This window comes from Lagenorhynchus albirostris, chromosome 19 (genome assembly GCF_949774975.1).
Source record: "Lagenorhynchus albirostris chromosome 19, mLagAlb1.1, whole genome shotgun sequence".
In the NCBI taxonomy this organism is placed as follows: domain Eukaryota; kingdom Metazoa; phylum Chordata; class Mammalia; order Artiodactyla; family Delphinidae; genus Lagenorhynchus; species Lagenorhynchus albirostris.
This window is the reverse complement of record NC_083113.1, coordinates 13992370-14019852: the sequence shown is the minus strand read 5'-3', so window position 1 is coordinate 14019852 and position 27483 is coordinate 13992370. Positions and strand designations below refer to the sequence as shown.

Below are 27483 nucleotides of genomic sequence, written 5' to 3'. Positions count from 1 at the left end.
GAGTCACGTCAGTCTCAGCCAGGCGTCGTGTGAACAGCAGCTGGTGCCGAAGGCGGAGGTGGCACCTGAACGGTGAGCGGTTGGGTTGGAGGCCGTGGTGGCAGGCCCGGGAGTCGCCGGGGGCCAAGGAGGTGTAGAGACCAGATTAGGGGACTCGGGAGGTATAGCGGGTGGCGTGTGTCGGGGGGTGGTCCCATTTTGGGATCACGGTTGCCGGATCAAGGCTGCCGGAAGTGCGCTGAGGGGTTTTTCTTCTCCCCGGGAACCCGAGGGGAAACTGAGGCTCGGGGTGGGGCTCGGAACTGGGGGAAGCGCTGAGGCCGCCGTCTTTTCCTGCGAGCAGAAGATGTCGGACAGCGAAGACAGCAACTTCTCCGAGGAGGAGGACAGCGAGCGCAGCAGTGACGGCGAGGAGGCCGAGGTCTGTGGCTGGGACGCTGGGGGAGGCGTTGCGCCTGGGGACAGGACCAGGGCAGAACGGCCGATGTGGAAGCTTAGCGGGGATCAGAAGGATCTCTGGCCTCTGGGAGCTTCCAGGTTGTCGGGAGAGATAGGGAAGTAGGCAAGCCCAAGTCAAGCAGAGGCTCAGGTGCTGGAGACCCGGGATGTTCCGGGTCCAGTGATGTAACAAGTGATGTGTTTGAAGGACTTGGCATATAGTAAGAACTCACTATTAGTTTTTATATTTAGGTGTGCTCAGTCATTCCAGAAATATACTTCTAGCGTCTACTACATGCTAGACGCACTTCTTTACCCTTGGGCTACGCCAGTAAACAAAACAGATTTTTAGAATCTTTCTTTGCTCTGGTGAGGGTAAACAAACGTAACTGAGAAGTAAATCATTTAGTGAGCTAGAAGGCACTCTGGAGAAAAGTAGAGTAGAGAAGGGGAATAGGGAGTGCTGGTTGCACTTTGGGTAGGGTGATCATGGTGAGTCTGGGAGGGTGACATTTGGAAAAAGATTTGTGAGGTGAGTGAGTGAGTCATGTCATGTGGAAGAAGGGTGTTCCAGTAATGGGGAACTGCAAGTGCAAAGTTGGGAGCATGTCTGTGGTGTTCAGAAAGTGACAAGAAGTTCAGTTTGGCTGGATCAGAGTGAGTGCAACATAGAAGTAACAGGAGCCAGATCTTGTCGAATCTTAAAGGCTGTGGTGAGGAATTTGTCCTTAACTGAGTGAGATGAAGCCATGAGAAGGTTTTGAGCAAAGGAAGCATGTGATCTAATATTTTGAAAGGATCACTTTAGCTTCAACCCAAAGGGGTCTGTTGAATGTCACTGTTTTAGGAACCAAATAAACATTTCCTGGGACATAGCTGATTTCAGATATTATTTTATTAGCTATTAGCCTGTTTTATTTATTTCTCATTTACTTGTTTGTTGAACAGGTAAATGTTTGAGCATCTATTGCTATGTTCCAGACACTTCCTAGGCGTTGGAGAGAGTGGAGCAAGGCAAATTTCTGCCTTCACAGAGTTTACACTTAGTAGGCAACAATTACAGACAAACAAAGAGATGGCAGTATGATTATAGAAACGTTAACTTATTGCTTAAGTTAGTTGCCAACACTTGTAGAAATTTCATGCAAAAATCAAGCTCTCTTGCTTTTCTGGGACAATGGGAGGAGCCAGCAATCTGAGTGACACCCCAGCCCTTTTCTCAAGAAGTGGCACCCCTTCTTTAAAGTTAGGAATTTTCTCCAGTTCCCGGGATATATTAATTGCCATTTGTCATCATGCAGATTTAAGAAAAGGAAAGATTTCATAAACCTGTGTTCTGGAAAACATAAGGTAGGTGAAGAGTGCCATAGGTTTCCCTTGAGCTGCCCTACTTATTTACGTTTCCTGTTTGCCCTCTGCAGGCATTTGATTGTTAATCCTTGTTGCGTCCTTTGGGGAGTCCTCAGCTTGCCATGGTGGGAATGGGACAAGAGGGAAGATGACACGAAGGGCCTTTACTTGAAGCTGTCTCATTGAGTCCTTGGTCTCTGACTCTTGGCTTCAAGACACTTTGCTTGTGGTTAAAGCCTGATGGTAATGAGACCCTCATGAGCTCTCTGTCTTGAGGTGGAGGTAGTTTTATAAGCAGATGGTTACTCCAGGGGATGCTGAGGACGGACTGTGTAAGAGCACGTTCAAGCCTTGAGGTAACATAGAGATAGTAGTGAGAGCTATCTCCTCAGAGGATGCGGAGCCAGGTTTGGAAAGAAGACTGTTGGGACTGAGCCAGGGCGATGATGACAAGGTTCCTAGAAGTCAGGCTGTGGTCCTCTTGTAGTGTGAGTTGTTAAAGTAAGGGACGTTGTGGGCTAGTTAGGATTCTGTATTAAGCAAATAGAATTGACCCTTGAACACGATGGATTTGAACTGCTCGGGTCCACTTATATGTGGATTTTTGTTCAATAGTAAATTGTACTGCATGATCCAAGATTGGTTGAATCCTGAGATGCAGAACCGTGGATACGGAGGAACCTTGTATTCGGATGGCTGGCCATAAGTTATGTGTGGATTTTTGACTACACAGAGGGTTGAAGCCCTTGACCTCCATGTTATTCAAGGGTCAGCCTTATTTTTTTAAAGTCATTTTCTGTTCCCAGCCCCAGGCTGGGTGGTGTGTTAGGGACCCAGCAATGCCTGAGATAGCATGGGCCTTTCACTTAGGGAGCTAGCTCTCGGTGGTCAGGGCTGTGATGGAGGAAGCCCAGAGAGTTGTGAGCCCAGAGAATGTGCCTGACTTTCCCTGGTGGGGAGAGGGCAGGCGTCACTTCCTGGGCATCATTTCCTGGAAGAGAGGGTATTTTTTTTTTTTGGATAATTTTATTCTTTTATTAATCTTTGATATATATATGTATTTATTAATAAAATTCAGAGTTGCTATATGGAGAAATAGCTTTGTACCAATATTGTCTTTGTATGTGTTTATCAATAATGTATGAGATTGCCTCATATGCTCCTTTTCCTTTATTCTCTTGCAGGCAGTAGATGTAGTTATCAGTTGTTTTTAAAATTTCTAGGCAGCCAAAGGACTAACTAGTATCACTTAAATAAAGAAGGCAAATTGTCCCAAAGTAGGAACAATTTACCTTCATTATGGAACATAAAGTCCTCATATGAAGGGGGAAGAATTTCATAGCTAAAAGCTTTCAACTACAGAAGATTTATGAGTAACTATGTATGTTGTTTCCAAGTGGACTCTATAATTAATGTCTAGGGGTTATCTTTGGTATACAATGGATTTTGATTTTTTAAATATTATTAGATAATATACAAAAGAATATATTTAATTGTATGTAAGTTATGAGAAATAATAAAAAGGAGAGGGTATTTTGATTGAAGTATGAACAAGAGGCAGAAGAGAAAGGCTTTTTATGCTGAGGACTGGCATGGATGATGGACAGTGCTATGAGAGCATGCTGCAAGTGGTTCAGTGTGGCTCAAACCTAGCATTTAGGAGGGGGAGCCCAGCGAGGCGGATGAGAGGGAGAGGCAGAGGGCACAGTGTGCACTCCCAGACCAGGCTGCTAGGGAGCTGGTTCTTTACCTGAGGGCAGTGGGAAGCCGTGGCTGTGTTTTAAGCAGGGCACCAAATGATCAGATTCGTGTTTTTTTGTTTTGTTTTGGTTTGTTTTTGTTTTTTGGCCGCATGGTGCGCGTGTGGGATCTTAGTTCCCTGACCAGGGATTGAACCCATTCCCCCTGCAGAAGTGTGGAGTCTTAACCACTGGACCACCAAGGGATTCGTGTTTTAGGTCATAGTTTCCCAAGACTGTAGGATGTTTTCCAGGTGGGGAGTAATGAGAAGTGCTTTTAGGTGGAATAAGAATAAGACCTGAAGCTACATTGACTCATTTAGTGAGAAAGTTATTTTCTTTTTAGTTGTACACCCTATCTTTTAATTGGGTCATGGAGAAAGTTTCACTTTAGTGCTACTGTGTCTTGAACACCTTTCTGAAATTTGCTAGTCTCTGTGTTTGGCAGGGAGAACAGGCCTTAGACTTAGCCTGCAGCAGGCAACAATATCATGTTGGGACTTAGTAACATTACTTTTATCTTTATGGTTACTTTCTGTCTATAACTAGCTAACCTTTAAAGAGTTTTAACTTCTGAAACATTTCAAAACAAAAAAGTTTGCCTCAGAAGTAAACATTTTAGTGAATTTAAAGAAAATATTAGATAAATGGGTTGTACCGATGTGGACATGGCAAAAAGTCATGAAGTTAATGAGCGAAAGGTTGAAGTTTGGGGAACACTGTTTTGTGTGGGTCATTTCCTTTTGTGGTTTGTATGAAAAAGAGGGATTGGAGGCCAAGAGACAAGAAAGGAAGCTGGGGCAAGGATTCAGATTTAGAGGGCAACGTTCTAGCCTAGGCTAGGGGCTGTGCAGATGGGGAATAAGGGACGGATTGAAGAGACGATGCTCAAAAAGCAGAAAGGTCAAGAATTTGGTGCCTGATGGGAGCTAGAGGAGGCAAGCACAGGTCTAGGGGAAGACACAGAGGCCAGTTTGGGGTGTGGTGGTTGTGAAGGGCTCAGAGGACATCTGAGGAAGGTATCCAGGAGGCTGCTGGCACAGGAGGGTCTCTAGTTCTGGAAAAAAGTAGGGGACTGGAGACCGAAGGGATGTCATCTACAGAGACAGTGAGATCGTGGAAGGTAAAATGGCCAGGAAGAGGGTGCATGGAGGGAGAAGGAAAGTGGGCCCTTGGTTGAACCCTGGTGATTGAAGCCAGTATTTGAGAGGTGAGCACAGTAAAGGGAGCCTGCAGAGGAGCAGGCGGAGAGGTTGGAGAAAAGCCAGGAGAGTGCGATGTGGCAGACACCAAGGGAAGAGCGTTTCCCTGCATAAAGAGTGGTCGGTGGTGTGAGAGGTCTTATAGGTAAGGACCAAAGAATGTCCATAGAATAGCTGTGAGAGGCGGTCAGTGGCCTTGGCAGCAGTGTGGACTGGAAACAGACGTGGGAGTCATCACAGAGATGTCCACCACAGCCAAGGGAGTGGATGAGATGGCCCAGGGGAGTTGTAGCATGGAGAGAGACAAGAGCCAAGGACCAAACCTAGTGGAGTGATAACATTTAAAGGCTCGGTGGAGGCTAGCAAGGAGATCTAGTTTGGGGGGTGGGGTCAGCTCCCAGATATTGGTTGGGTGGATGGCGGTGCTGTCACTGAGATAGGATGGCTACCAGGGAGGCCTGGCCAGGGTGGAAGGACATGTATGCAGAGCAGAGGGGGCTGTGATCGTCCAGGCAGAGCTGAGGTCAGATTTAGGGGTGGAGAGCATGGTGTCTGGATTTGGGGGTTTCAGTACACTGGTGCCCCAACCCTACCTGACCCTGCAGGTAGAGGAGGAGCGGCGGAGTGCAGCAGGTAGTGAGAAGGAGGAAGAGCCTGAGGAAGAAGAGGAGGAGGAAGAGGAGGAGGAATATGATGAGGAAGAGGAGGAGGAAGATGATGACCGGCCCCCCAAGAAACCCCGCCACGGCGGCTTCATTCTGGATGAGGCTGGTATGTGACAGGGCTGGCGAGTGCCGAGCAGAGGCTGGATTTCCACCTTCAGTTCTATTTCTCCAATGTACTTTTTAAACATTTTCTTTTGGTAAATGTCAAACACACAATCGTAGGGTAGTTTACGGAGCCCCCGTGTGCCATCACGTAGCATCAGTAGTGAACAGCTCAGTGCTGCCCTGTTTTGCTTATTCCTGCTCACTCCCACCCACCACTGGATGATGTTGAAGCCAATCCCAAATACACAATTTAACCCCAAAATATTTCATATGTATTCCTATAAGATAGATCCTTTTAAAACCCAGTTACAATGCCATTATCCTCCTTTAAAAAACTACTTATCGTGAAAAGCTCAGATGACCTAGAAGTAGGCAGCTGGACAGGGTAGTGGAGGCTGACAGATGCAGGTCCCTTCTGGCCTCGCTCTGCTCTTTTCTCCACGTGGCCCTGGGCAAGTTGCTGCCTGTCTGTCTGAGCCTCTTTTCCCCCTTGTACAGGGGGACAGGCAGTTCTGCCGACTTCAGCAGGGATATTTTGGGGATTTGGGGGACTATGCATGTAAAGCACGTCAAGCTGATGGCAGCCCAAAGTATAATGCCCAGCCTGCAGTAGGCCCTCAGAAAACAGGGTTATTATTTATGTTACATAGACCCACAATGTCTCTGCTGTTCTGTAACTGCTTTTCTGTTCAATGCTTGTGGAGGTAGATATAACATAGATAGTTTAGGTTAAATGAGTTAATTCTTGTAAGGAAAGTTTTCTGAACATTTGGCAAGTACTCTGTAAGTTTTAGCTGCTCTCATCATCATCATCATCACTGTTGAAATATCTTTTTTTCCAATGGCTGCACATTGTTCCATTCTGTGATGTGCTTTATTGAACCAGTCTCTTGTGGGACATTGATGTTGTTTGTAGTTTTCAGTAGTATAAGCAGCACTGCCTTGAGCATCTTCATATAACATTTAGACTCACATATGCAAGTTATTACCTAGATCAGGCATTCTTAATCTTTTTTGTACCGTGACCCCTTTTGGAGTCTGGTGAAACCTATGGAAGTGTGATTCCCTGACCCTTCTCAGAATCATGTTCTGAAATGCATTTAAAAAAATACACAGGATTCCAAAGAAAACAATTATATTGAAATACAGTATCTAAATATTAAGAGAACATTGTGATGTATGTGCTTCTTTTTTAGCACATTGAAATAACAAGATTTAGTGGAGGATCTGTTAAGAATCTAATTTTGAAGTAACACTGTGAGTAATATTTTAAGATATTTATAGCTGTACTGTGCTATGAAAATTATCAGATTGCATGGCTAACACTACTGTGGTTTGTTGCCATTGCGCATAATTGATGTAAATACTAAATTTCACTTAGAGATTAGTGAAAATGAAGATGTAGTTTTTTCAACTAACACAGACGTGGCAGATTTTTTACATGGTAAATCCCTATAAGTCAAATTGCTGGACAAATGGGATCTTTTTTTTTTTTTTTGAGGTACGCGGGCCTCTCACTGTTGTGGCCTCCCGCGTCGTGGAGCTGTGCTCCAGACGCACAGGCTCAGCGGCCATGGCTCACGGGCCCAGCCGCTCCGCAGCATGTGGGATCTTCCAGGACCAGGGTGCGAACCCGTGTCCCCTGCATCGGCAGGCGGACTCTCAACCACTGCGCCACCGGGGAAGCCCGATGCATATGTTTTTAAAGCTTTTTGATATCTTTGGCCAAATATCAGCTCCTGAAAATGTTGCTACTTGGTACTCCCACCATCCATACATGAGAATGCTTGTTTCCCACACGCAGGTAAAGAGGAGCGACTTGAAACACCACCCTTCATTTTCTTGGGACCTTCTTACCTGAGAGGAAACCAGGGAACAGAGGGGCAGGAGATGCTCTAGGTGTTCCTGGTTCTCAGAGAGCTTCGGCCCTTTTCTGAAAGGCTGAAAGGGAGGGAGTCCTTGCTTAGAGAGAAAGTCTTAGACAGCAGATGGGCTCAGATCAAGAGAACGGATAACATGCCATGTGACAAAGATGTGGGCCACTAGGGACACCTACTTGGTGGTGGTGGGAGTGACATTCAGCACTGCCTGTGGCGATGCCCATTAACATCTACCACATCAGGACCCTAGATCCAGCAATTCCCTTTTAGGAGATCACCCCACAGGTACATAAGGATACAAGAACAAAGACACTTGCTACGGTCCTGTTTGCAGTTGCAAATGTTTGGTGATCTAAATGCCCATCGATGATAAGAGCCTGGTATAATGAACTACAGGACAGATAATGAGGCGTGTGCTGCTATGGAAGAACTCCAAGCTACTAGTACTGCTTTAAAAAAGAGGGTGGGACAGAACAGTGTGTTAAAAAGGTGTGTGGAAGGGGACTTCCTTGGTGGCACAGTGGTTAAGAATCCACCTGCCAATGCAGGGGACACGGGTTTGAGTCCCGGTCCGGGAAGATCCCACATGCCGTGGAGCAACTAAGCCCATGCGCCACAACTACTGAGCCTGCGTTCTAGAGCCCGCGAGCCACAACAACTGAGCCCGCGAGCCACAACTACTGAGCCCGCATGCCACAACTCCTGAAGCCTGCGTGCCTAGAGCCCGTGCTCCGCAACAAGAGAAGCCATCGCAGTAAGAAGCACGCAACCACAGTGAAGAGTAGCCCCCGCTCACCACAGCTAGAGAAAGCCCGCGTGCAGCAACAAAGACCCAATGCAGCTATAAATAAATAAATAATAAATAAGTTTATAGGAAAAAAAATTGTGTGAAGGGAAAATAGTGGTGGGGGATTTATATGCATTTCTTGTATAAGGTCAGATTACCTCTAGACTAGAAGCTGGTCACACAGTTGCATCTGAGAAAGGGGATTGAAAGGGGTTAGAAATGGGAGGGAGACTCACTGTACACTTACATCCTCTGTACGCTTTGGATTTTTTCGTTGTGTGTTGTTTCAGTTTTTAGTGTAATATTCAATACATACAAGAGTATATGTTATGTAGTGGAGAGGTTAAGCGCATGGACCCTGGAGCCAGACTGCCTCTCAGGTATCAGCTGAGAGTCTTTAGGCAAGTTAGGTGACCTCTCTGGGTTTCAGAGCCCTTACTGTAAAATGAGAACAATGGTGGTACCTCCCTTAGGGTTGCCAGGATGATTCAATGAGGAATTTGGGAAGTACTCAGAGGCGGGCAGGGCACACAGTACGCTCTCAATAAGGGTTGGCTGTTACAAATGTAAGCGAATAATAATAAAACCAACAAACCACAAATCCTATCTTTAAAAAAACAAACAAATAAAACTATATACCAATTTTCCCTTCCCTTGATAGTTGGGAGGGAACTTTTCTGCTTGCTTATTTTTATCATATTTTTAAAATGGATCTGTGGATGGTAGGGGGAGGGATGACTTCTAGAGTCAGGCGGATCTGCACATTAGACCTGACCCTACTGCTTGAGGCAGTTCTGAGGCTTTGGGTGAGAGCCTCACCTGTCCAAGCCTCAGTGTCCTGACCTGTGAGGTGGGGATTTGTAGTGCCTGTTGCCCAGAGGAGATGTTTCCTGGGAGCTGTTGTCATGAAGTCATCTTTTCCCTGGATGCCCCCCTGATCACCTGGCGTTTCCGTTTCAGATGTGGACGATGAGTATGAGGATGAGGACCAGTGGGAGGATGGAGCAGAGGACATCCTGGAGAAAGGTGTGTGTGGGCCCCACCTCTGGGAGACCACTGGGGGTGTGGCCGAGAGGGCCTTGAGAGCCCACCCCCACCCCCATGCCCGGAGCCACCCCAACCCACACCCTCCTCACCTTGCTTCTTTCTGTCGTTGCCAGAGAGGCCAGCTCCGCACCCTTTTCCTTTTAGGCCCATGAGTTGGGGGGATGGGGGCTGTGGGGAGAGGACTCTGGGCTCCTAGGGCCCCAGTGAATCCCTTCTGGGGGCTGTGGGGGTGGGACAGGCTCTATCCCAAGATACCCCCCACTTCCTGGGCCAGTGCCACCCCTTCCCTGTTATTTTCCGTTCTGTGCGCCTCATACATTTCGGCTTCTCCCCCCACCACCTGGTGCCTGGCCTTTACTTTTGATTTTCAACCTTCTTGTGTCCCTCCCTTCCCCTTCCCCCAACCCATTGGTTGATTTCGCTGCTATAATTTGGCTCATACTTTGTCTGCCCTCGCCCACCACCACCACCACCACTACCACCACCACCACCACCACCACCACCACCTCCTCTTCCTCCAAGTAGAAGAGATTGAAGGTAAGAACCTGAAAAGTGTGCTTCCCCGACCCTCCTCCCATATCCTGACATCTCCTCCTTCCTGCCTGTGGCACCCTCCCTCACCCCTGACCCCTCCCCGGCCCCGGGGGCTCTGACTCACGTAGGGTCCAGAGGCAGGGGGTCTGGGGCCAGGTCTCCAGCAGTTGTTGGCCTGGGAAAGTGTGTATGTGTTTATGTGTGTGTGTGAGTGTGAGCATTGCCGGTAGCAGGGTGAAGGGGTTGGGGGGCTGGGATGGAGTTCAGGATGTGCTTAGGCAGTGGCGATGAGATGGGGAACAGCTGGATGTCCCCAACTGCTGGGCCCCATCCCCAAGGAGGACACTGAGAAGCAGGATGTTGAGTAGGCCAGAATAGGAAGGTGAGGGTTAGGGGTTTCCTCAGTGAGGCATCTGTTGCCCCAGGACCCACCTCTGACCCCCTTAACCCTCACCGCTTTCTCCAGGCCCCTGCTTGCTCTTCATCTCCCCTTACTCACCCCATCTGCCCATTTTTTTTGCAGCCTCCAATATCGACAATGTTGTCTTGGATGAAGACCGTTCCGGGGCTCGCCGCCTACAAAACCTCTGGAGGTAAGCAGTGAGGGGAAAGGGAGGTTTGGGGGCAGGTCAGCCCACCCTCCTCTCCTCAACCTTCAATTCTTGTTTACTTTCCCCCTCACACCCCAGGGACCAGCGAGAAGAAGAACTGGGCGAGTATTACATGAAGAAATACGCAAAGTCATCTGTGGGAGAGACGTAAGGGTGTGGGCTGGGCTGATGGGAGGCTGGGAGCAGGTGGTTCCTTTCCGAGAAGGGTCAGGGGTCTGACAGACCCCTTCCTTCCTGACGGCCCTTCTCTCTCCAGGGTGTATGGAGGTTCCGATGAGCTCTCGGATGACATCACCCAGCAGCAGCTGCTCCCGGGAGTCAAGTAAGGGGGTGGGACAGGAGGGCCGAGGTGGGAATTTTTACTGGGGTGATGTGCCCACACGGCTCACTCCCTGAAATAAATCAGGTCACAGTGTCACACAGAGTGGTGGATGGTGGGAAAAGAGGGGAAGGGCAGATTGGCACTGTTCTCCTGTCTGCTTATGGATGGAAGGATGGAGAAGGGAGAGGGTGTGGAGGGAGAGGAAGAAGGATGGGTGTGGTGATTTGTATGTTTCATGATCAGGAGACAGTTTCACTAAAAGGCTTCCTTTTCCTCTCCTGTCAGGGATCCCAATCTGTGGACTGTCAAATGTAAGGTATGTGCTCTGGCCTCATGGCTTGGGGGAGGCAGGGGAATGGGAGAGGCAGCCTCATTGGGGGGAACTCTCCTTCTGTCTTTCCTGGGTCTTCTTGATCTGTCACTCTCTTCCTTCTGTCTGCCTCTACATCCGTCTCTCTCCCCCCACCCTCCTCCTCCCCTCCCCTCTCCCTCCCTCACTCAGTGTCTCCTCCCTGTTTTTCTTGCTGTCCATTACTCTTGCTCTGTAATCTCTCCATCTCTCTTGCTCCTCCCTCTCTCCTACTTTATCTTTTTTTTGGCCACGCCACGTGGCTTGCAGGATCTTAGTTCCTCAACCAGGGATCGAACCCAGGCCCCTGGCAGTGAGAGTGCCAAGTCCAACCACTGGACCGCCAGGGAATTCCCACTATCTTACTTTATCTTTTTTGCTTGATGATTCTTTCTTTCTTTTTTTCATTGAGGTATAATTGGCTTACAATATTATGTAAATTTCAGGTGCACAACATAGTGATTCACAATATTTTAAAGATACTCCATTTATAGTTATTAGAAAATATTGGCTATGTCCCCTGTGTTGTACAATATATTCTTAAAGCTTTATTTTATTTTATACATAGTAGTTTGTACCTCTTAATCCCCTACCCTTATCTTGCCCTCCCCTGACTCTGTCTTTCTTGCTGCTGTCTCCTGCCCCCTTTTCTATGTCCTGTTCTCCATCTTGTCATTTCTCTTAAGTCTGCCTTTCTTCTTCCAGATTGGGGAGGAACGGGCCACAGCCATTTCCTTGATGCGCAAGTTCATTGCATACCAGTTTACAGACACGGTAAGTTGGGTAGGCAAGCAACTTGTGGGTGAGAGACAGGTAAAGCCCAGAGTGAGGGACAGTACAGGTTCAGGGGTACCAGATACCCCTTGCACTGAGCAGCACTGCCTGGTAGGTGAGCTGCTTCAGCTAGAAAATGACCACTTTCTGGATCAAAGTGTTCTTCATGCCTTATAGAGGTACTGTCTTTATTCTCTCTGCATTTCTGGCAGGATTCCCCAGCCTCTGCACCCCTCTGGAAGTCAACCATCTAGCTCCCTGAGCCTTTTCTGCCTGAGAACGAGTTCTGCCTGTTCACCAACCCTGGTGGGCAGCTGTCACCCTCTTACTGTTTGGTTGCGAGTCCCACCATAGGGCAGTGTGGCTAAGTGCATCACAGAACAGGCCTTTGGGGAGGAGAATTCCTTCCTTCTCTCTTTCACTCAGTTATCAAAATCCACTGAGCCCCTCCTCTGGGCTGGTCCCGGCATTGGGAGATGCTGAGGATACAGCTGTGACCATGCCAGAGCTGGTCCCTGCCCCTTAAGGGCTCATTCACACACAACACACAAAACATGAAGTAATGCTGGCTGCGTGCAAGGCAGCAGATGCTGCATTAAGGGCACAGATTTTTCTTTAGACTCCTTGGTTTTGAATCCTGCCCCTGCTGCTTCCTCACTGTGTGACCTCTATCAAGCCGCTTCCCCTCGTTGCGCCCCTTGCTTGCCCCTCAGCATCGTTAGGATTAAGTATATTTGAATATGTCCAATCCTTAGCCGGGACTTGTTCTGCAGCTTGTGTTCAGTAAGTGTAATTGTTATCATAGGCGTAATTGTTAGTTTTGGAACCAGGACGTGCTGGTTGGTAACTTTCTCACTGAATATGATTTGTGTTAGGCTGAGTGCATAGCTTTTACCTGCCAAAACAGTGGGTGTGTGTCAGTGGGACCAAGTGGACAGTTGCAGGATTTGCAAATCATGATTTTGAATGTGCTCAAACTTCTACCCTATGCCCTGGGCGAGATTCTAGTGACCCCATTTGAGATGGGACTGAAGTGGTACATGTATATCATGAAAGCCAAAATCTCTCCATACCCAAGTCCCATTTTTCAGAAGTAATTACTGTTGGTTTGTGTGTCTTTCCAGACTGTCTTCTCTGCATATTGAAAAATAGGTATTAAAAAAAAATAAAATGGTATTATATACGTATCATTCTGCAGAGAGCCTTTTGTCAATACCATAGTCATCTTTCCATGACAGTAAACATAAGGTGGTTTCCATTTTTCACTATCACAGCGAATACGGAAACAAACTAGGTGCTTTTTAAAAAATTGAAATATAATTCACGTACTGTATGAAAACATGTTGCTGGATTTGGTCTTCTACTATTTCATTACAGATTTTTGCATCTATATTTATAAGGGATGTTGGTCTGTAGTTTTCTTATGATGTCTCTGTCTGGTTTTGGTATCAGGGTAATAATGGATTCATAGGATTAATTGGGAATGTTCCCCCCTCTTCTATTTTTTGGAAGAATTTGTGAAGGAGTGGTATTAATTTTTTAGATGTTTGGTAGATTTCACCAGTGAAGCCATCTAATCCTGGGCTTTGGGTATGTGTGTGTGTCTGTGAGAGAGAGAGTGTGTGTGTGTGTGTGTGTGTGTGTGTGTGTGTGTGTGTGTGTGTGTGTGTGTGTGTGTGTGTGTGTGTGTATGTTTTTTGCTTATTAATTCAATATTTTTACCTCTTATAGGTCTATTCACATTTTCTATTTCTTTTTGAGTCAGTTGTAGTAATTTATGTCTTTCTACAAAACATTCATTTCCTTTAGGTTATCTAATTTATTGTCATGCAGTTATTCATAGTATGCCTTAAAATTCTGTAAGTTTGGTTGGTAGTAATGTCCTTTCTTTCATTCCTGATTTTGGTAATTTGAGTTTTTTCTTTTTTTTCTTGGTCAGTCTGGCTAAAGGTTTGTCAAATTTGTTGATCTTTTCAAAGAACCAACTTTTGGTTTTGATGGTCTTCTCTATTGTTTTTCTAACCTCTATTTTACTTATTTCCACTCTGATCTTTATTATTTCTTCCTTCTGCTTGCTTTGGGATTAATTTCCTCTTTCTCTTCTAGTTTCTTAAGGTGGAAGGTTAGGTTATTGATTTGAAAAAAATTTTTTTTCAGTTGGTGTTTACAGCTGTAAATTTATCTCTAAGCACGGCTTTTTCTGCATCCCATAAATTTAGTATGTTGTGTTTTTGTTTTCATCATCTCAAAATATTTTAAAATTTCCCTTACTATTTCTTCTTTGACCCACTGGTTACTTAGAAGTGTGTTCCGCATATTTGTGAACCTTGTAAATTTCCTTTGATTTCTGACTTCATTCTGTGTGGTTGAAGAATATATTATACTTCATATGATTTCAATCCTTTTACATTTGAGACTTGTGTTGTGGCCTAACATATGGTTTATCCTGGAGAGTGTTCAGTGTGCCCCTGAGAATTCCACTGCTGTTTGACAGACTGTTCTAGCTATAGATGTCTGATAGGTCTTGTTGGTTTGTAGAGTTGCTCAAGTGTTCTGTTTTCTTGTTGATCTTTTGTCTAATTGTTCTGTCCATTGTCGAAGGTGGGGTATTGTAATCGCCAGTTATTATTGGTGAATTACCAATTTCTCTCTTCATTACTGTTGGGTTTTGCTTCCTGTATTTTGAGGCTCTGTTGTTAGGTTCATATATATTTATAATTCTTATATCTTCTTGATGGATTGAACTTTTTATCATTATTAAATGTCCTCTGTCTCTGGTAACAATTTTTGTCTTTAAGTCTGCTCTGCTGTTAGTATAGTCACTCCAGCTCTCTTTGGTTCTAGTTGCTTTTTCCACAGAACATATGTTGGATGTCTTTCTGTGTCACTACATATAGATCCATCTCATTGTTTTTTTTAAGTACTACATTGTATTTCATGGTACAGGCAGACCTCGGAGATACTGGTTCCAGACCCTCACAATAAAGTGAATATCATAGTAAAGCAAGTCACATGAATTTTTTTGTTCCCCACTGCATGCAACACTTATGTTTACACTATACTGTATTCTATTAAGTGTGTCATAGCATTATGTCTAAAAAAAACAATGTACAGACCTTAACTAAAAAGTATTGCTGTTGGGAAAATGGCACCGATAGACTTGCTCCCTGCAGGGCTGTCACAAACCTTCAGTTGTAAAAAACACAATAGCTACAAAGTGCTATAAAGCCAAAGAGCAGTAAAACGAGTTGTGTCTATATGGTTATTCCATAACTTAACAAGTCTTTCTTTGGGGGCATTTAAAAATTTCCAGTCTTGTTTGTTTTCTATGCTAAATGGCTCTGCAGTGAATGTCCCTGTGTGGGGGTCATTGCACAAACGTGTTGCTGTGGGATAAATTCCTAGAAGAGAGACTGCTGAGGTGGCGGTCATTACTGGTACCAGCAGTCGTGTCTCACTGTCTCTTTTCACTGGCTCGGCCCTCCAGCCCCTGCAGATTAAGTCGGTAGTGGCACCAGAGCATGTGAAGGGCTACATCTACGTGGAGGCCTACAAGCAGACCCATGTGAAGCAGGCCATCGAGGGCGTGGGCAACCTGCGGCTTGGCTACTGGAACCAGCAGATGGTGCCCATCAAGGAGATGACAGATGTGCTCAAAGTGGTGAAGGAGGTGGCCAACCTGAAACCAAAATCCTGGGTCCGCCTCAAGCGGGGCATCTATAAGGACGACATCGCTCAGGTGTCTGGGGCTGGGCTGGGCTGGGGTGGCCGAGGAGGCCAGGGCTCTCTGTTCTGTCCTCCCCTCCTTTCTCTTTGTCCTTTCCAGCCCCCTGACTAGTGCAGAGAGCAGAACCCCACAAGGATCAGGTGAAGCAGAGTCTGGACTTTGTTGTGAGCACACAGGAAAGGGATAACCATCTTTTGTGCATGTTCTATGCGTGTTGAGTAAAGATCTGAAGGTGGTGAGGGAGTGAGCCACGCGGAGTTCTCGGGGAAGGGATGTGGCAGAAGGCAGCCCATGAGCTAGGACCGTCACTGGCTGAAGCAGAGTGAATGAGGGTGAGAGTGGCAGGAGATGAGTTCAGGAAGGCAACGGGGCCTGTGACTCATCCTAGAGCTTTGGCTTTTACTGGAGTCAGATGGGAGGGTTCTAAGGGATACAGTGTGGCTTGGATTTTGATAGGATTACGCTGCTGACTGCATTGGGACTAGACCACTGGTTCTCAAGCAGGGGTACCCCCAGGGGACCTTGCACAATGAATGGAGACATTTCTGGTTGTTTCACCTGGGGAGGGAGTTGAGTCTGATATCTAGGGGCTAGAAGCCAGGGGTGCTGCTAACATCCGTCAAGGCGCGGGACGGCCGCCACGACAAAGGCTTATTACCCAGATGAGAAACCCTGCAATAGACTGGATGGGCCACGGGAGCAGGGAGACCAGTGAGGAGACTGCTGCCACAGCCTAGGTGGCAGGTGATGGTAGGACAGGACTGAGGCTGCAGTAGTAGAGGAGGGGGGAGAGGTCAGAATTTTTGAAGGCAGAGCTGACAGTTTTGCTACCAGGTTGGATATGGGTGTAAGAGAAAAAGAGTGAAGAATGCCTCCCACGTTGTGTGCCTGAGAAGAAGGAAGGATGGAGAGGGACAAGATGGGGAGAGGAGTGGGTTTGGGGCAATCAGGAGGTTAGTTGCAGTTACGCTGGGTGTGCGGGACCTTCTAGACATCCAGGTGGAGATGTCAGGATGGTAGTGGATACTCAGTTTCAGAATGGAGGGAAGACAGGCTAGAGAGTGAATTTGGGGGACTTGTCAGCAGTTTCATTTCTTCCCCATCACCCTCTGTCCCTTGCCCTTCCTGGCATCTCCTTTCCCTTTCTGTGTCCGGGGTCAGGAGGGGAGGGCTGGGCCCCTGCTGACCACCTGTCTGGCCTTCTCAGGTGGATTACGTGGAGCCCAGCCAAAACACCATCTCCCTAAAGATGATCCCACGCATCGACTACGACCGCATCAAGGCCCGAATGAGCTTGGTATCGTGGGGATGTGCTGCCAGTGGGGAGAGGGGGTGCTTGATACCCCTGCTGGTGGCCAAGCCCTCGTCCCTCACCCTTCCTACTCATGCCCCTTTTCCTACACAGAAAGACTGGTTTGCCAAAAGGAAGAAGTTTAAGCGGCCTCCACAGAGGCTATTTGATGCAGAAAAGATCAGGTGAGTGTCCTTGGGCTGGGCCAGGCCGGGTGCCCAGAGCTGTGGTGTAGGATATGCCTTTGCAGGTTCCCCCACAGGGCTGGGCTCCCGGAGCCATCCGTGGTTTGTGAGTGGTTAACTTGGCAGTATAGCCTTAGCCATGTTATTTAACATCCTTGTGCCTTGGTTTCCTCTGCTGCAAAGATTATAATAGTAACCCCCACTTCCTAGGATTGTATTGAGACTCAAATGATTTAATATGTGTGTGTACCCAGAACAACACTTGACACCTAGTAAGTGTGATTAATGGTATCACATATTGCAATGAGATTTATCGACACATCAGGCTTTATAAAGTCTCTTACCCTCATCTCCTGATGCCTGGACACCTCAGTTGTGGGTACAGAGCCCCTTCCACTCAGGGTGTCTCCCTCCCCCTCCCCGCTGGATAGAGCATTGGAGCAGTCCAGGGTTTCCAGTGTTCCAGGGCTGCCGGGGGCTCCAGCGGGAGGGCAGGAGAGGAGGAGTTGGAGAAACAAGAGCCAGTGACACTTTTCCTCTGGTCCTGTTCCGGAAACACATCATGAGCAGCCAGTTTTTCATTCTCTTAAAGGCTGGACTGTAGAATGAGCCTTTTGATTTGCCAGCCTGGGCTAATACCTCCAGGCCAGGCCAGATTAATACTTCACATGCCTGAATTGGACTCATTTACACCAGTGGTCTCCACTCATCTGGACATCCCCTGCTGAGCACAAACTAGAGTGACCCTTCCCTGCCCCCCAGTAGCCGGTCTGACGCAGTGCCCAGACATGCGCAGCTGAGCAGTCTCGCCTCTTGCCAAATGTAGCGTGGGAATGAGATGATTGAGCAGTTGGCAGGAGGAGCTCAGCCTGCTCCCTAGCGCTCCGTTTTTGAGAGCGGGGCAGGCTTTCCCTCCCCACTCTAGAAGCATGGGCAGGAACTAAGGTCCCCCTGTCCCACATACAGGGCCATTAGAGTTAAGCACAGGCTTGGGAGTCCCACCGCCCTGCATTTGAATCTTGACTCTCAGACTCAAGGGCTCGGCCATGTTGGCCATGTGGTGTGCCCTCCCTGAGCCTCCTTCTCTCATTTCCCTGGAAACAAGGCTCATATTACTGATGTCATGGGCTTTGGGGAGGAGTCGGTGAGGTCATATGTGTCCGTGAGTGTTAACTGTTAGCAGTGTCTGATACTTTGTCTAGCTAGTACTCACTGAGTGCCTGCTGTGTGCCAGGCCCTGTTATAGGGGAAATAGTGAATAAAAGATGCTAAGTCCCCCCCTTCTGGAGCTGCCATTCTAGTTAGGAAGATGGGTCAAACTTGCTGTAGTGGAAAATAAAGCAGGGACGGGGGGCAGCAGGGTGCAAGAAGGTGGGTGCTGTGCGCCCTTCTGTTGAGGCGGGGCCTTCGGGCTTTGTGAGAGGTCACTCTCGCCAAGGGGTGTGTGTTTTGGGGGGGGATGGCTCAGGCATCCTGTGCCCTTTTCCCCCTTTGCCAGCAGAGGAGACTGAGGTACAGCAAGATTCTCCTCTTAACCTCCACTTCCAATGTTCTCTCCCCCACAAACTCCCAGGTCCCTGGGGGGTGATGTTGCCTCTGATGGTGACTTCCTCATCTTCGAGGGGAACCGTTACAGCCGGAAGGGCTTTCTGTTCAAGAGCTTTGCCATGTCTGCTGTGGTGAGGGTCCCAGAGGGGGTCGTGCTAATGGTGGTGGGAAGCGGGGAGGCCAAGCTTTCTCCCTCCTGCAGTCCAGGCCCCAGAACAGTGGGTTATCTGGGCTTGTCTTGGATCCTCAAGTTAGGAGTATCCCCAGGGGATTAATCTCACCATCTCTCCAGTCCGCTCAGCCGGGCTGTGACACTGACTTTCATCCACTTCCTTCTCTTCCTCTTGTCTCTTGGGGCTCAGATCACGGAGGGTGTGAAGCCCACACTCTCTGAGCTGGAGAAATTTGAGGACCAGCCAGAGGGCATCGACCTCGAGGTGGTGACTGAAAGCACAGGTATTTGGTCCTGGTCAGTAACCCAGGCCAAGGAGGGGGCAGCCCATGGTGAGCAGCCCTCAAGTTAGCCCTGTGCCTGCCCCCACAGGGAAGGAGCGGGAACACAACTTCCAACCTGGGGACAACGTGGAGGTGTGTGAGGGTGAGCTCATCAACCTGCAGGGCAAGATCCTCAGCGTGGATGGCAACAAGATCACCATAATGCCCAAGCACGAGGACCTCAAGGTGGGTACCATGCTGCCCGTGTGTACGTGGTGGGTTGAGGGCATGACGAAACCATGGAGTAATCTTGAGGTCACTGGTTTTAGTTTGCTTAGGGGTGGTTGTGTCTGAGGCTTGTCTAGGCCCAGCATGGTGTGTCTGGGGTGAGGCTGTCTCCAGGTGGGTCTGAGGAGGTGTCTAGTCTGGTGTCATATGTCTTGGGGACAGGCTGTCTCTGTGCGGGGTAAAGGGTTGTCCAGGCTGATATCCTGAGTCTCAGGGGCAGGCTGAGGTTGGTCCAGGTGGCCTGGGGTAGTCTGTGGTTGGGGGTGAGCCTGGAGTGGGTTTTGGCCAGGGTCTTTCTGAGACCACGAGTGGAATCTGAAGATGGGGAGACAGATGGGTTGTGGTGACTTCCCCTGACTTGCTTGTTGTCCTCACACCCGATCCCTAGGACATGCTGGAGTTCCCGGCCCAGGAACTTCGGAAGTACTTCAAGATGGGGGACCACGTGAAGGTGATTGCCGGCCGGTTCGAGGGCGACACAGGCCTCATTGTGCGGGTGGAGGAGAACTTCGTCATCCTCTTCTCGGACCTCACCATGCACGAGGTAGCTAGTGGAGGGCTGGGAGTGGGGTGAATGTGCCAGGAGGAGACCGAGGCCGATGAGCCACGTGGACCCTGCTTCACCCTTTCCCGTCTCCCACAGCTGAAGGTGCTCCCCCGGGACCTGCAGCTCTGCTCGGAGACGGCATCAGGTGTGGATGTCGGGGGCCAGCATGAATGGGGGGAGCTGGTGCAGCTGGACCCCCAGACCGTGGGTGTCATCGTGCGACTGGAGCGGGAGACCTTCCAGGTGTGTGTGCTGCACGCAGAGGCAGGCTTACTCTAGGGGCTTCCTCTCCCTCCAGCTCCTCATCCTGGGAGGTGGCCGCACATGGTGGCTAAGATCCCAGACTGCTCAGGGTTGCAGACCTGGCTCTGTCACCCATGGCCAGCTGTGTGGTATCAGGCAAGTGCGTGTCATTTACCCTCTCGGTGCCTCAGTATCACACCCTGTAAAAAGAAGATAGCAGCAGCATATACTTCGTTAGTTGTGACTGAATCCGTGACATCAGATACGTACCCAGGCATTCGGTGCTTTCTCAAGGGCTGGGTGCTGCTGGTGCCTTCCTCCCCTTCACCGTGCATGTGGGAGCCACAGAGCGTAAATGCTTAGGACCCTGGGCTCTGGATTCACATCTCAGCTCTGTTGCTCTGTGCTGTATGACCCTGGGCTAGTAACTTGCCCTCTCTGGGCCTGAGATTTCCCCTCTATAAAATGGGAATTGTGACAGCATCCATCTCAGAGGGAAATTTTGAGGCCTCAGTGAAATCTTGTGTGAAGAATTTAGCATGGGTCTGGCACAGAGTGAGGGGTAGACATTAGCTGTTATGTTAACATCTATTCCTCTGCTCATCTCTCAGGTCCCTGATGCTCAGTTGGAATGGAGGCTCCTCCCAGAGGGTGTTTTGGAATATGACTGGGGACATTTTCGGTTGACCCAGTGCCTGGGGGGTGGTTCTCTGACATTACCTGCCCCAGAGTCAGGGAGTCTAGACGTCCTGCAGAGCTTGGGACAGTCTCCTACAGGAATAATCATCCCACTGTAGGGAAGCCCTGCTCCACCTCACCCCTTTCTACTCTCATCCCCTCAGTATCCCCTCCCCTCCCTCCGTAGGTGCTGAACATGTATGGGAAGGTGGTGACTGTCAGGCACCAGGCTGTGACCCGGAAGAAGGACAACCGCTTTGCCGTGGCCCTGGACTCAGAACAGAACAACATCCATGTGAAAGACATTGTCAAGGTCATTGATGGCCCCCACTCAGTGAGTATAAGCTCCTGCCCGTCTGTCACATCTGAAAGAGTTGGGGTGGGGCATGGCCACGAGAGTGACTGTCCTTCCCCATCCAGGGCCGGGAGGGCGAGATTCGCCATCTCTTCCGCAGCTTCGCCTTCCTGCATTGCAAGAAACTGGTAGAGAACGGGGGCATGTTTGTCTGCAAGACCCGCCATCTGGTGCTGGCAGGGGGCTCGAAGGTGAGACAGGCATGGTGGCACCCTGTCTGTTGGCCACCTGACTCGGCTCTCTGACCTACCCTGGCCCCAGGAGTGACAAGAATGGGCTTGTGGAGGATTAGGAGGGCAAGTGTCAGTGTCAGATCCTTGGCAAAGTATGGAAAAAAAGGGTTATTGGGATATTGAGCTATTTACCAAATAATTTGTTCATTCAGTTTTATTGTGCACCTGTTAGGTGCTTGACACTGGGGGTACGGCAGTGAACAAGACAGAAAAATCTCTGCCTTTCTAGTGCTGCTGCTCTGGAGATGAACAGATAAATAAATACATGCATAATACAATTGGGACTGATGGCAAGCACTATGAAGAAAAATAAAACGGGATAAGGAGACAGAGAATGATGGGCGCTGCTGCAGGTGGCATTTGAGCAGAGACCTGAAGGAAGGGTCAGAGAGCCACCTGAATGTCTCAGGGGAAAGCAGAGTTCCTGAGGTGGGCTTTGTAGGGAAGTTGTACAGAACCAGGTATCAGAAAGGAAATCAAACCTGGGATCTGGGGAGCTGGGACCAGGAGATGGTTTTCTCAGGCCCTGCAGGTGGAATGCTGAATTCCCATGGCTTGCAGTTTCTGTGTCACTGGGGGTTTAAATTCCTGACTACCACATTTTAATCTCCTTGCCCAAGGGAGGCCTGGGCCTCTTGATTGACAGGCCCACAATGGCATAGGGGTGACTGTTTTCCCAAAGGGAAATTGAGGCATTGTGACCAGAAGGAGGGAGGCAAGGCTGCTGGGCAGGTTCAATCAGGAACTGTTCCCAAATGGCAGCAGGCAGTGTGGTTCAGGGGCTGGGAGCCTGTCATCCAGGCCCTGCCTTCCTGTTCACTTCTTGCCCTTTCCCCAGCCGCGAGATGTGACCAACTTCACAGTAGGTGGCTTTGCCCCTATGAGCCCCCGGATCAGCAGCCCCATGCACCCCAGTGCTGGAGGTGAGGGGAATTTGGGGTGGGGATATGTCTGGGGGGTGGAAGAGAGAGGCTGTTCAGCCCACACTCACTGAGTGTCTGCTCTGGGCTGGCCCGACCATGATGGGGCTCACAGCCCAGGGGAGACCCGACCCCCTACCACAGTGCAGCTCAGGGTGGCTAGGGCTGTGATGGGAAAGCCCAGGGCTCTGGTGGTGGGCCCCCAGAGGAGCCTCCTAACCCAAGAGTGGAGGGAGTCAGGTGAAGAGGGGGCTGGAGGGTACCCTGACTGTGGGCACAGCACATGAGAGGATGGCCCCAGGGACTGGTGACAGTCTTCTTCCCCAGGTCAGCGTGGTGGCTTTGGCAGCCCGGGTGGTGGCAGCGGCGGCATGAGCAGGGGCCGGGGGCGGAGAGACAACGAGCTCATCGGCCAGACTGTGCGCATCTCCCAGGGGCCTTACAAAGGTGACCTGCAAGACTGTGTGGAGGCCTGGGGAGGGGCACGGTGAAGGAGAGCCCACCCAGCCTGACCTCCTGCCTCCCCACCAGGCTACATTGGCGTGGTAAAAGATGCCACGGAGTCCACAGCCCGCGTGGAGCTGCACTCCACCTGCCAGACCATCTCAGTGGACCGTCAGCGCCTCACCACAGTGTACGGGCCAGGGCAGGGCTGGGAGGGAGGTTGTTGGGTGGTGCAAGAGCCCTACTCACCCCGCTTGTTCTCTGTGTCTACAGGGGCTCACGGCGCCCGGGCGGCATGACCTCGACCTATGGGCGGACACCCATGTATGGCTCCCAGACGCCCATGTACGGCTCTGGCTCCCGCACGCCCATGTACGGCTCTCAGACGCCTCTCCAGGATGGTGAGCACTCCCACGGGACGGGGATGAGGGGCAATGTGGGGGGATCTGGAGCCAGGACAGAACTGATGGACACACATCTCTCCCGTTCCAGGTAGTCGCACCCCGCATTATGGCTCTCAGACGCCCCTGCATGATGGCAGCCGCACTCCTGCCCAGAGTGGGGCCTGGGACCCCAACAATCCTAACACACCGTCACGGTGAGGGCCAGGAGCTTGGGGGCTGGGGCGGGGTTCCCTGAGCCACTGGGTGTGTGTGCCCATGTGCGTGAATGGTTCTGCTGTGTTTCTGTGTGATGGACCGGTCTGTGTGGTCCACCCTGTGTTCTCTGCTCAGCCCCAGGCTGGTTATGTGAAGGGGTAGGCAAGGCTGGGGCTGGGGGCAAAGTAATCTTTCCAGCTCCCATCGTAGTAGCATGCTGTGGTCAAGACCTGGGCTTGGAGACAAATTGTGTGATCTTGGTCATGTGACTTTGGGCAACCTCATCTCTATTTCCCAAGTCTCCTCACCTGTGAAATGGAGGCCTCTGGGTGGGGCTGTTTGTGAGGATGAAGTTGCCTTGGTTTTGCCTGGTGTTCAGCGCTGTTCTGGAAGCATTTGCTATATCATTGCGATCACCACAGTCATTCTCAACAGACGTCTCTCCCCAACAGGGCTGAGGAAGAATATGAGTACGCGTTCGATGATGAGCCTACACCATCCCCACAGGCCTATGGGGGCACCCCCAATCCCCAAACACCTGGCTACCCAGACCCCTCGTCCCCGCAGGTCAACCCACAGTACAACCCGCAGACGCCAGGGACGCCAGCCATGTGAGTCCACTGGGGCTAGGCCTTATCAACCGCTGTCCAAACCCTCCCCACTGCCACCACCTCCTTCTCTCCCCTTCTAATGCCCCCAGCTAATGCCCCCCACCTCTCCTTGTCCCTGCAGGTACAACACAGACCAGTTCTCCCCCTATGCAGCCCCCTCCCCGCAAGGCTCCTACCAGCCCAGCCCCAGCCCCCAGAGCTACCACCAGGTGGCGCCAAGCCCAGCAGGCTACCAGAACACCCACTCCCCAGCCAGCTACCACCCCACCCCCTCGCCCATGGCCTATCAGGTACTGCTCACTTGGCACGCCCTTGAGGGTGGTGGGCTAGGATGGGCCTTGGGCCTATAGGGACAACCAGGCCAAATAACCTGTTCCCAATGACCCCATCCCTTTTTCCCTACAGGCCAGCCCCAGCCCCAGCCCTGTTGGCTATAGTCCGATGACACCTGGAGCTCCCTCCCCTGGTGGCTACAACCCACACACACCGGGCTCAGGCATTGAGCAGAACTCCAGCGACTGGGTGACCACTGACATCCAGGTGAAGGTGCGGGACACCTACCTGGATACACAAGTGGTGGGGCAGACAGGCGTCATCCGCAGTGTCACGGTAAGCGCCCAGGCTGGTGGGTGGGCGGGCATCCCTTCCTTTGGGGTCCCCAGTCTCTCTGGTTACTGTTTTCTGTTTTCTTTTTAACTGTCTATCCCCATTTTCCAGTACTCATTTATAGCTGGAAAAACAGATGTGGAAAGGTTTGGCATGTAAGCTCTACAGGCCAGGGACTTCTGCCTTTTGTGCTCATGGCTGGGCCCCCAGCGGCCTGGGACAGTGACTGGCACCCAGGAGTGTGGTTACTTTTTGACATACTCTTCTAAGATCAGTTCAGTAACATGGACTAAGTGCTCCTCTGTGCCAGGCTTCGGCTTAGCGCCAGGCACCCACGCCCCCCGGGCGTTCCCAGCTCCAGCTCTGCTGGCCTCTCTCCATTCTTCTCAGTCACTGAATTCTCAGCAGCCTCAGGGCCTTTGCTTATTACTTTCCTCTGTCTAGAACTCTCTTCCTGCCATTCTTTGTCTAGTTAACTCCTACTCATCCTTCAAGAAAGCACTTGGGCTGTCTCAGATCTGTCTCTTATGGGTCCATGTAATTCTTTTTCATGTTATCTACCTGTTTAAAAGCTTAAAGTTTACCCTGGTGTGGTTCTTTGATTACAAGCCTATATTTTCTTCCCAAGTAGCCCCAGTTCCTAGATGAGGGACTGACACCTTGTTGGCCCCTCAGTAAATATTAATTGAATTAATTAAACACCAGAGAGGAAGACAGCTCCAGGCCCTACCCTCACAGATTTCACATTCCAGTGGGGGAGACAGACACGTCTCCAGACAGTGACAGCCCAAGTGGCCAGAGCTGGGATATAGGAAGCCCAGAGGGCAAGGGGAGCTATGTGAACCCAGGGAGGCACCTTATCCAACTTTGGAAGGGATCAGGGATGGCTTCCGGCAGAAGGTGACATCTGCGCTGAGACCTGAAGAATGAACATGAGTAAGCCGAGAGAAATGGCTGGGGAAGGGGTTGAGTGTGTTCTAGATAGAGTGCCCGTGCAAAGGCCTGGAGGTGAGGGAAAGCCTGCCACAAATTGGGGGGTTGAAGTCTCTTCATTGTGGCTGGAACATAAAGATTCAAGGGGGAAGGTGAGTGATGAGGCCAGAGGAGTGGCTGGAGCTGGTCACATGCCAGCCTGGGGAACTTGGATTGTGTCCTGAGGGCACTGGTAGGTGGTGGAGGAATCTAAGCAGGGGAGTGGTGGGATCAGATCCGTGGTTTGGAATCAATTCACTATGTTGCTCTGTCATAGTTGGATTGGGGCTGGGAGCCCAGAGGGAGGTCAGGCTGTACTACAGGGCTGTGGGGAGGAGAGGAAAGAGGGAGGTGGGAGAGACCCTCAGGAGGCTGAATGGACAGGCCTCAGAGCTGGAGGTTGTTGGTGAAGTTGCTGACTAAGACGAGGTCTAGAGCTCTGGCTGGTGCCGGGGACCATTGGGCCATCCTTGAGACGGAGACCCAGGATGAGAAGCGAGTGTGGGGAAGAAACTGAGGCCAGTTTGGGACACGATGAGTCAAGAGCCTGAGAAACAGTCTCCCTTTTGGCCTAAGTTAGCTTCATGCTGGAGCTTCCCTTGCTGATCTGATCACCCTGCCCCCATACACCACAGACCCCAGGCCTTGGAACCAGGCCCAGCCTTCACCTTTCCTGCCCCTGTGTCACTTTGGGAAAGTGACTTCTTAGAATAAGCCCTGATCCTATGTCCCTTGGGGGGTGGGCGGTATCAGTCCTGTGTTGGGAGCAGGCCAGGCTGACCAGGCTGTCCCCACCCCCAGGGAGGCATGTGTTCCGTATACCTGAAGGACAGCGAGAAGGTTGTCAGCATCTCCAGTGAGCACCTGGAGCCCATCACCCCGACCAAGAACAACAAGGTAAGGGAGGACAAAGGGATGTGGGGGCATTGGGCTGCTGCCAAGGACCGTGACCCCATGTGTCGTGTTGTCCCCGCCCCCCCCCAGGTGAAGGTGATCCTGGGTGAGGATCGGGAAGCCACAGGTGTCCTGCTGAGCATTGATGGCGAGGATGGCATAGTCCGCATGGACCTTGATGAACAGCTCAAGATCCTCAACCTCCGCTTCCTGGGGAAGCTCCTGGAGGCTTGAGGCAGGCAGGGTGGACTTTGGCAGATGAATCTGGTAGATGGAGAGTGTCCCTCCTTCCTTTCCTGGCCCTTGGCTCTGACACAGGATCTGGGCCCTGGAGCAGGGCTAGCCGGGTTGATCAGGATTTCTTTTATTTTCCTTTCTGGGTTCCTGTCTCCCTCCCTGATATTCATGGGAATCAGAGTAGAGTCGACAGGGACAGTCCCCACCTTCCCCAGCTTTCTTTTGTGTTACGGTCTTTCAATAAAAAGCTGTTTGGTCAAAAGTCGTGTGTGTGTGTGTGTGTGTGTGTGTGTGTGTGTGTGTGTGTGTGTGTGTGTGTGTGTGTGTGTGTGTGTGTGTGTGTGTGTTCTGGTTTGTAAGTGGGGTCATTTGCAGACCCCACTTACTTCCACGCTGTGTGGTCTTAGGCAAATAACAGTCCTACAAAAGCCTGTTTCCCCATCTAGAAAATGATACTCCCTACCCCAGAGGGCTGTTGAATGTTTAAGACATTGGAAAGAGATTATTAGAACAGAGCCTGCCATGTGATTGACAAAGTTACATCTTACTCATGCTAGAGTTAAGTGAAAATCGGTGAGTATCCCTCAGGAAGCCTATATTGCTCCTTTGGTGCTGTAACAGGAAGCCTATATTGCTCCTTTGGTGCAGGTTACAGCATTTGATAGTTTTTTCTCTTGAGCCCACATAGCAGTGACACCAGAACTGCTGTAGCTTGTGTAAGGGCGTGGGGATGGGGAGCAGTGTGGAGAGTGGGCTTAGTACTTGACCTTTCTTCACTTTCCTCATTTGATATTCACATGTCTCTTTACAAATGTAATATAAACTGTATTATAAAATAGTTCAAATGTTTAAAAAGGTATGTCAGGA

The 27483-nt window shown here is 50.1% G+C and overlaps 1 protein-coding gene across 3 annotated transcripts; it reads left to right on the top strand.

Annotated features, from left to right (window-relative positions):
* Positions 1–26878, top strand: SUPT5H (SPT5 homolog, DSIF elongation factor subunit). 3 transcript variants are annotated; one of them, XM_060132695.1, is made up of 30 exons: positions 1–72; positions 344–421; positions 5335–5500; positions 9127–9192; positions 9739–9750; positions 10271–10340; positions 10437–10505; positions 10615–10680; positions 10966–10996; positions 11735–11803; positions 15291–15542; positions 16738–16827; positions 16936–17006; positions 18580–18685; positions 18917–19010; positions 19099–19235; positions 19666–19821; positions 19921–20067; positions 20933–21079; positions 21166–21291; positions 22172–22256; positions 22581–22700; positions 22785–22887; positions 22971–23098; positions 23190–23295; positions 23749–23907; positions 24029–24197; positions 24313–24516; positions 26287–26382; positions 26470–26878. In XM_060132695.1, exons 2-30 carry the CDS (start codon positions 347–349, stop codon positions 26611–26613), a joined length of 3264 nt encoding a protein of 1087 aa, XP_059988678.1. In that variant the 5' UTR covers positions 1–72; positions 344–346; the 3' UTR covers positions 26614–26878. The 3 variants fall into 3 exon arrangements, with proteins under 3 accessions (XP_059988678.1, XP_059988679.1, XP_059988680.1); XM_060132696.1 differs by lacking the exon at positions 9739–9750; XM_060132697.1 differs by lacking the exon at positions 21166–21291.
* The last annotated feature ends 605 nt before the right edge of the window (positions 26879–27483 follow it).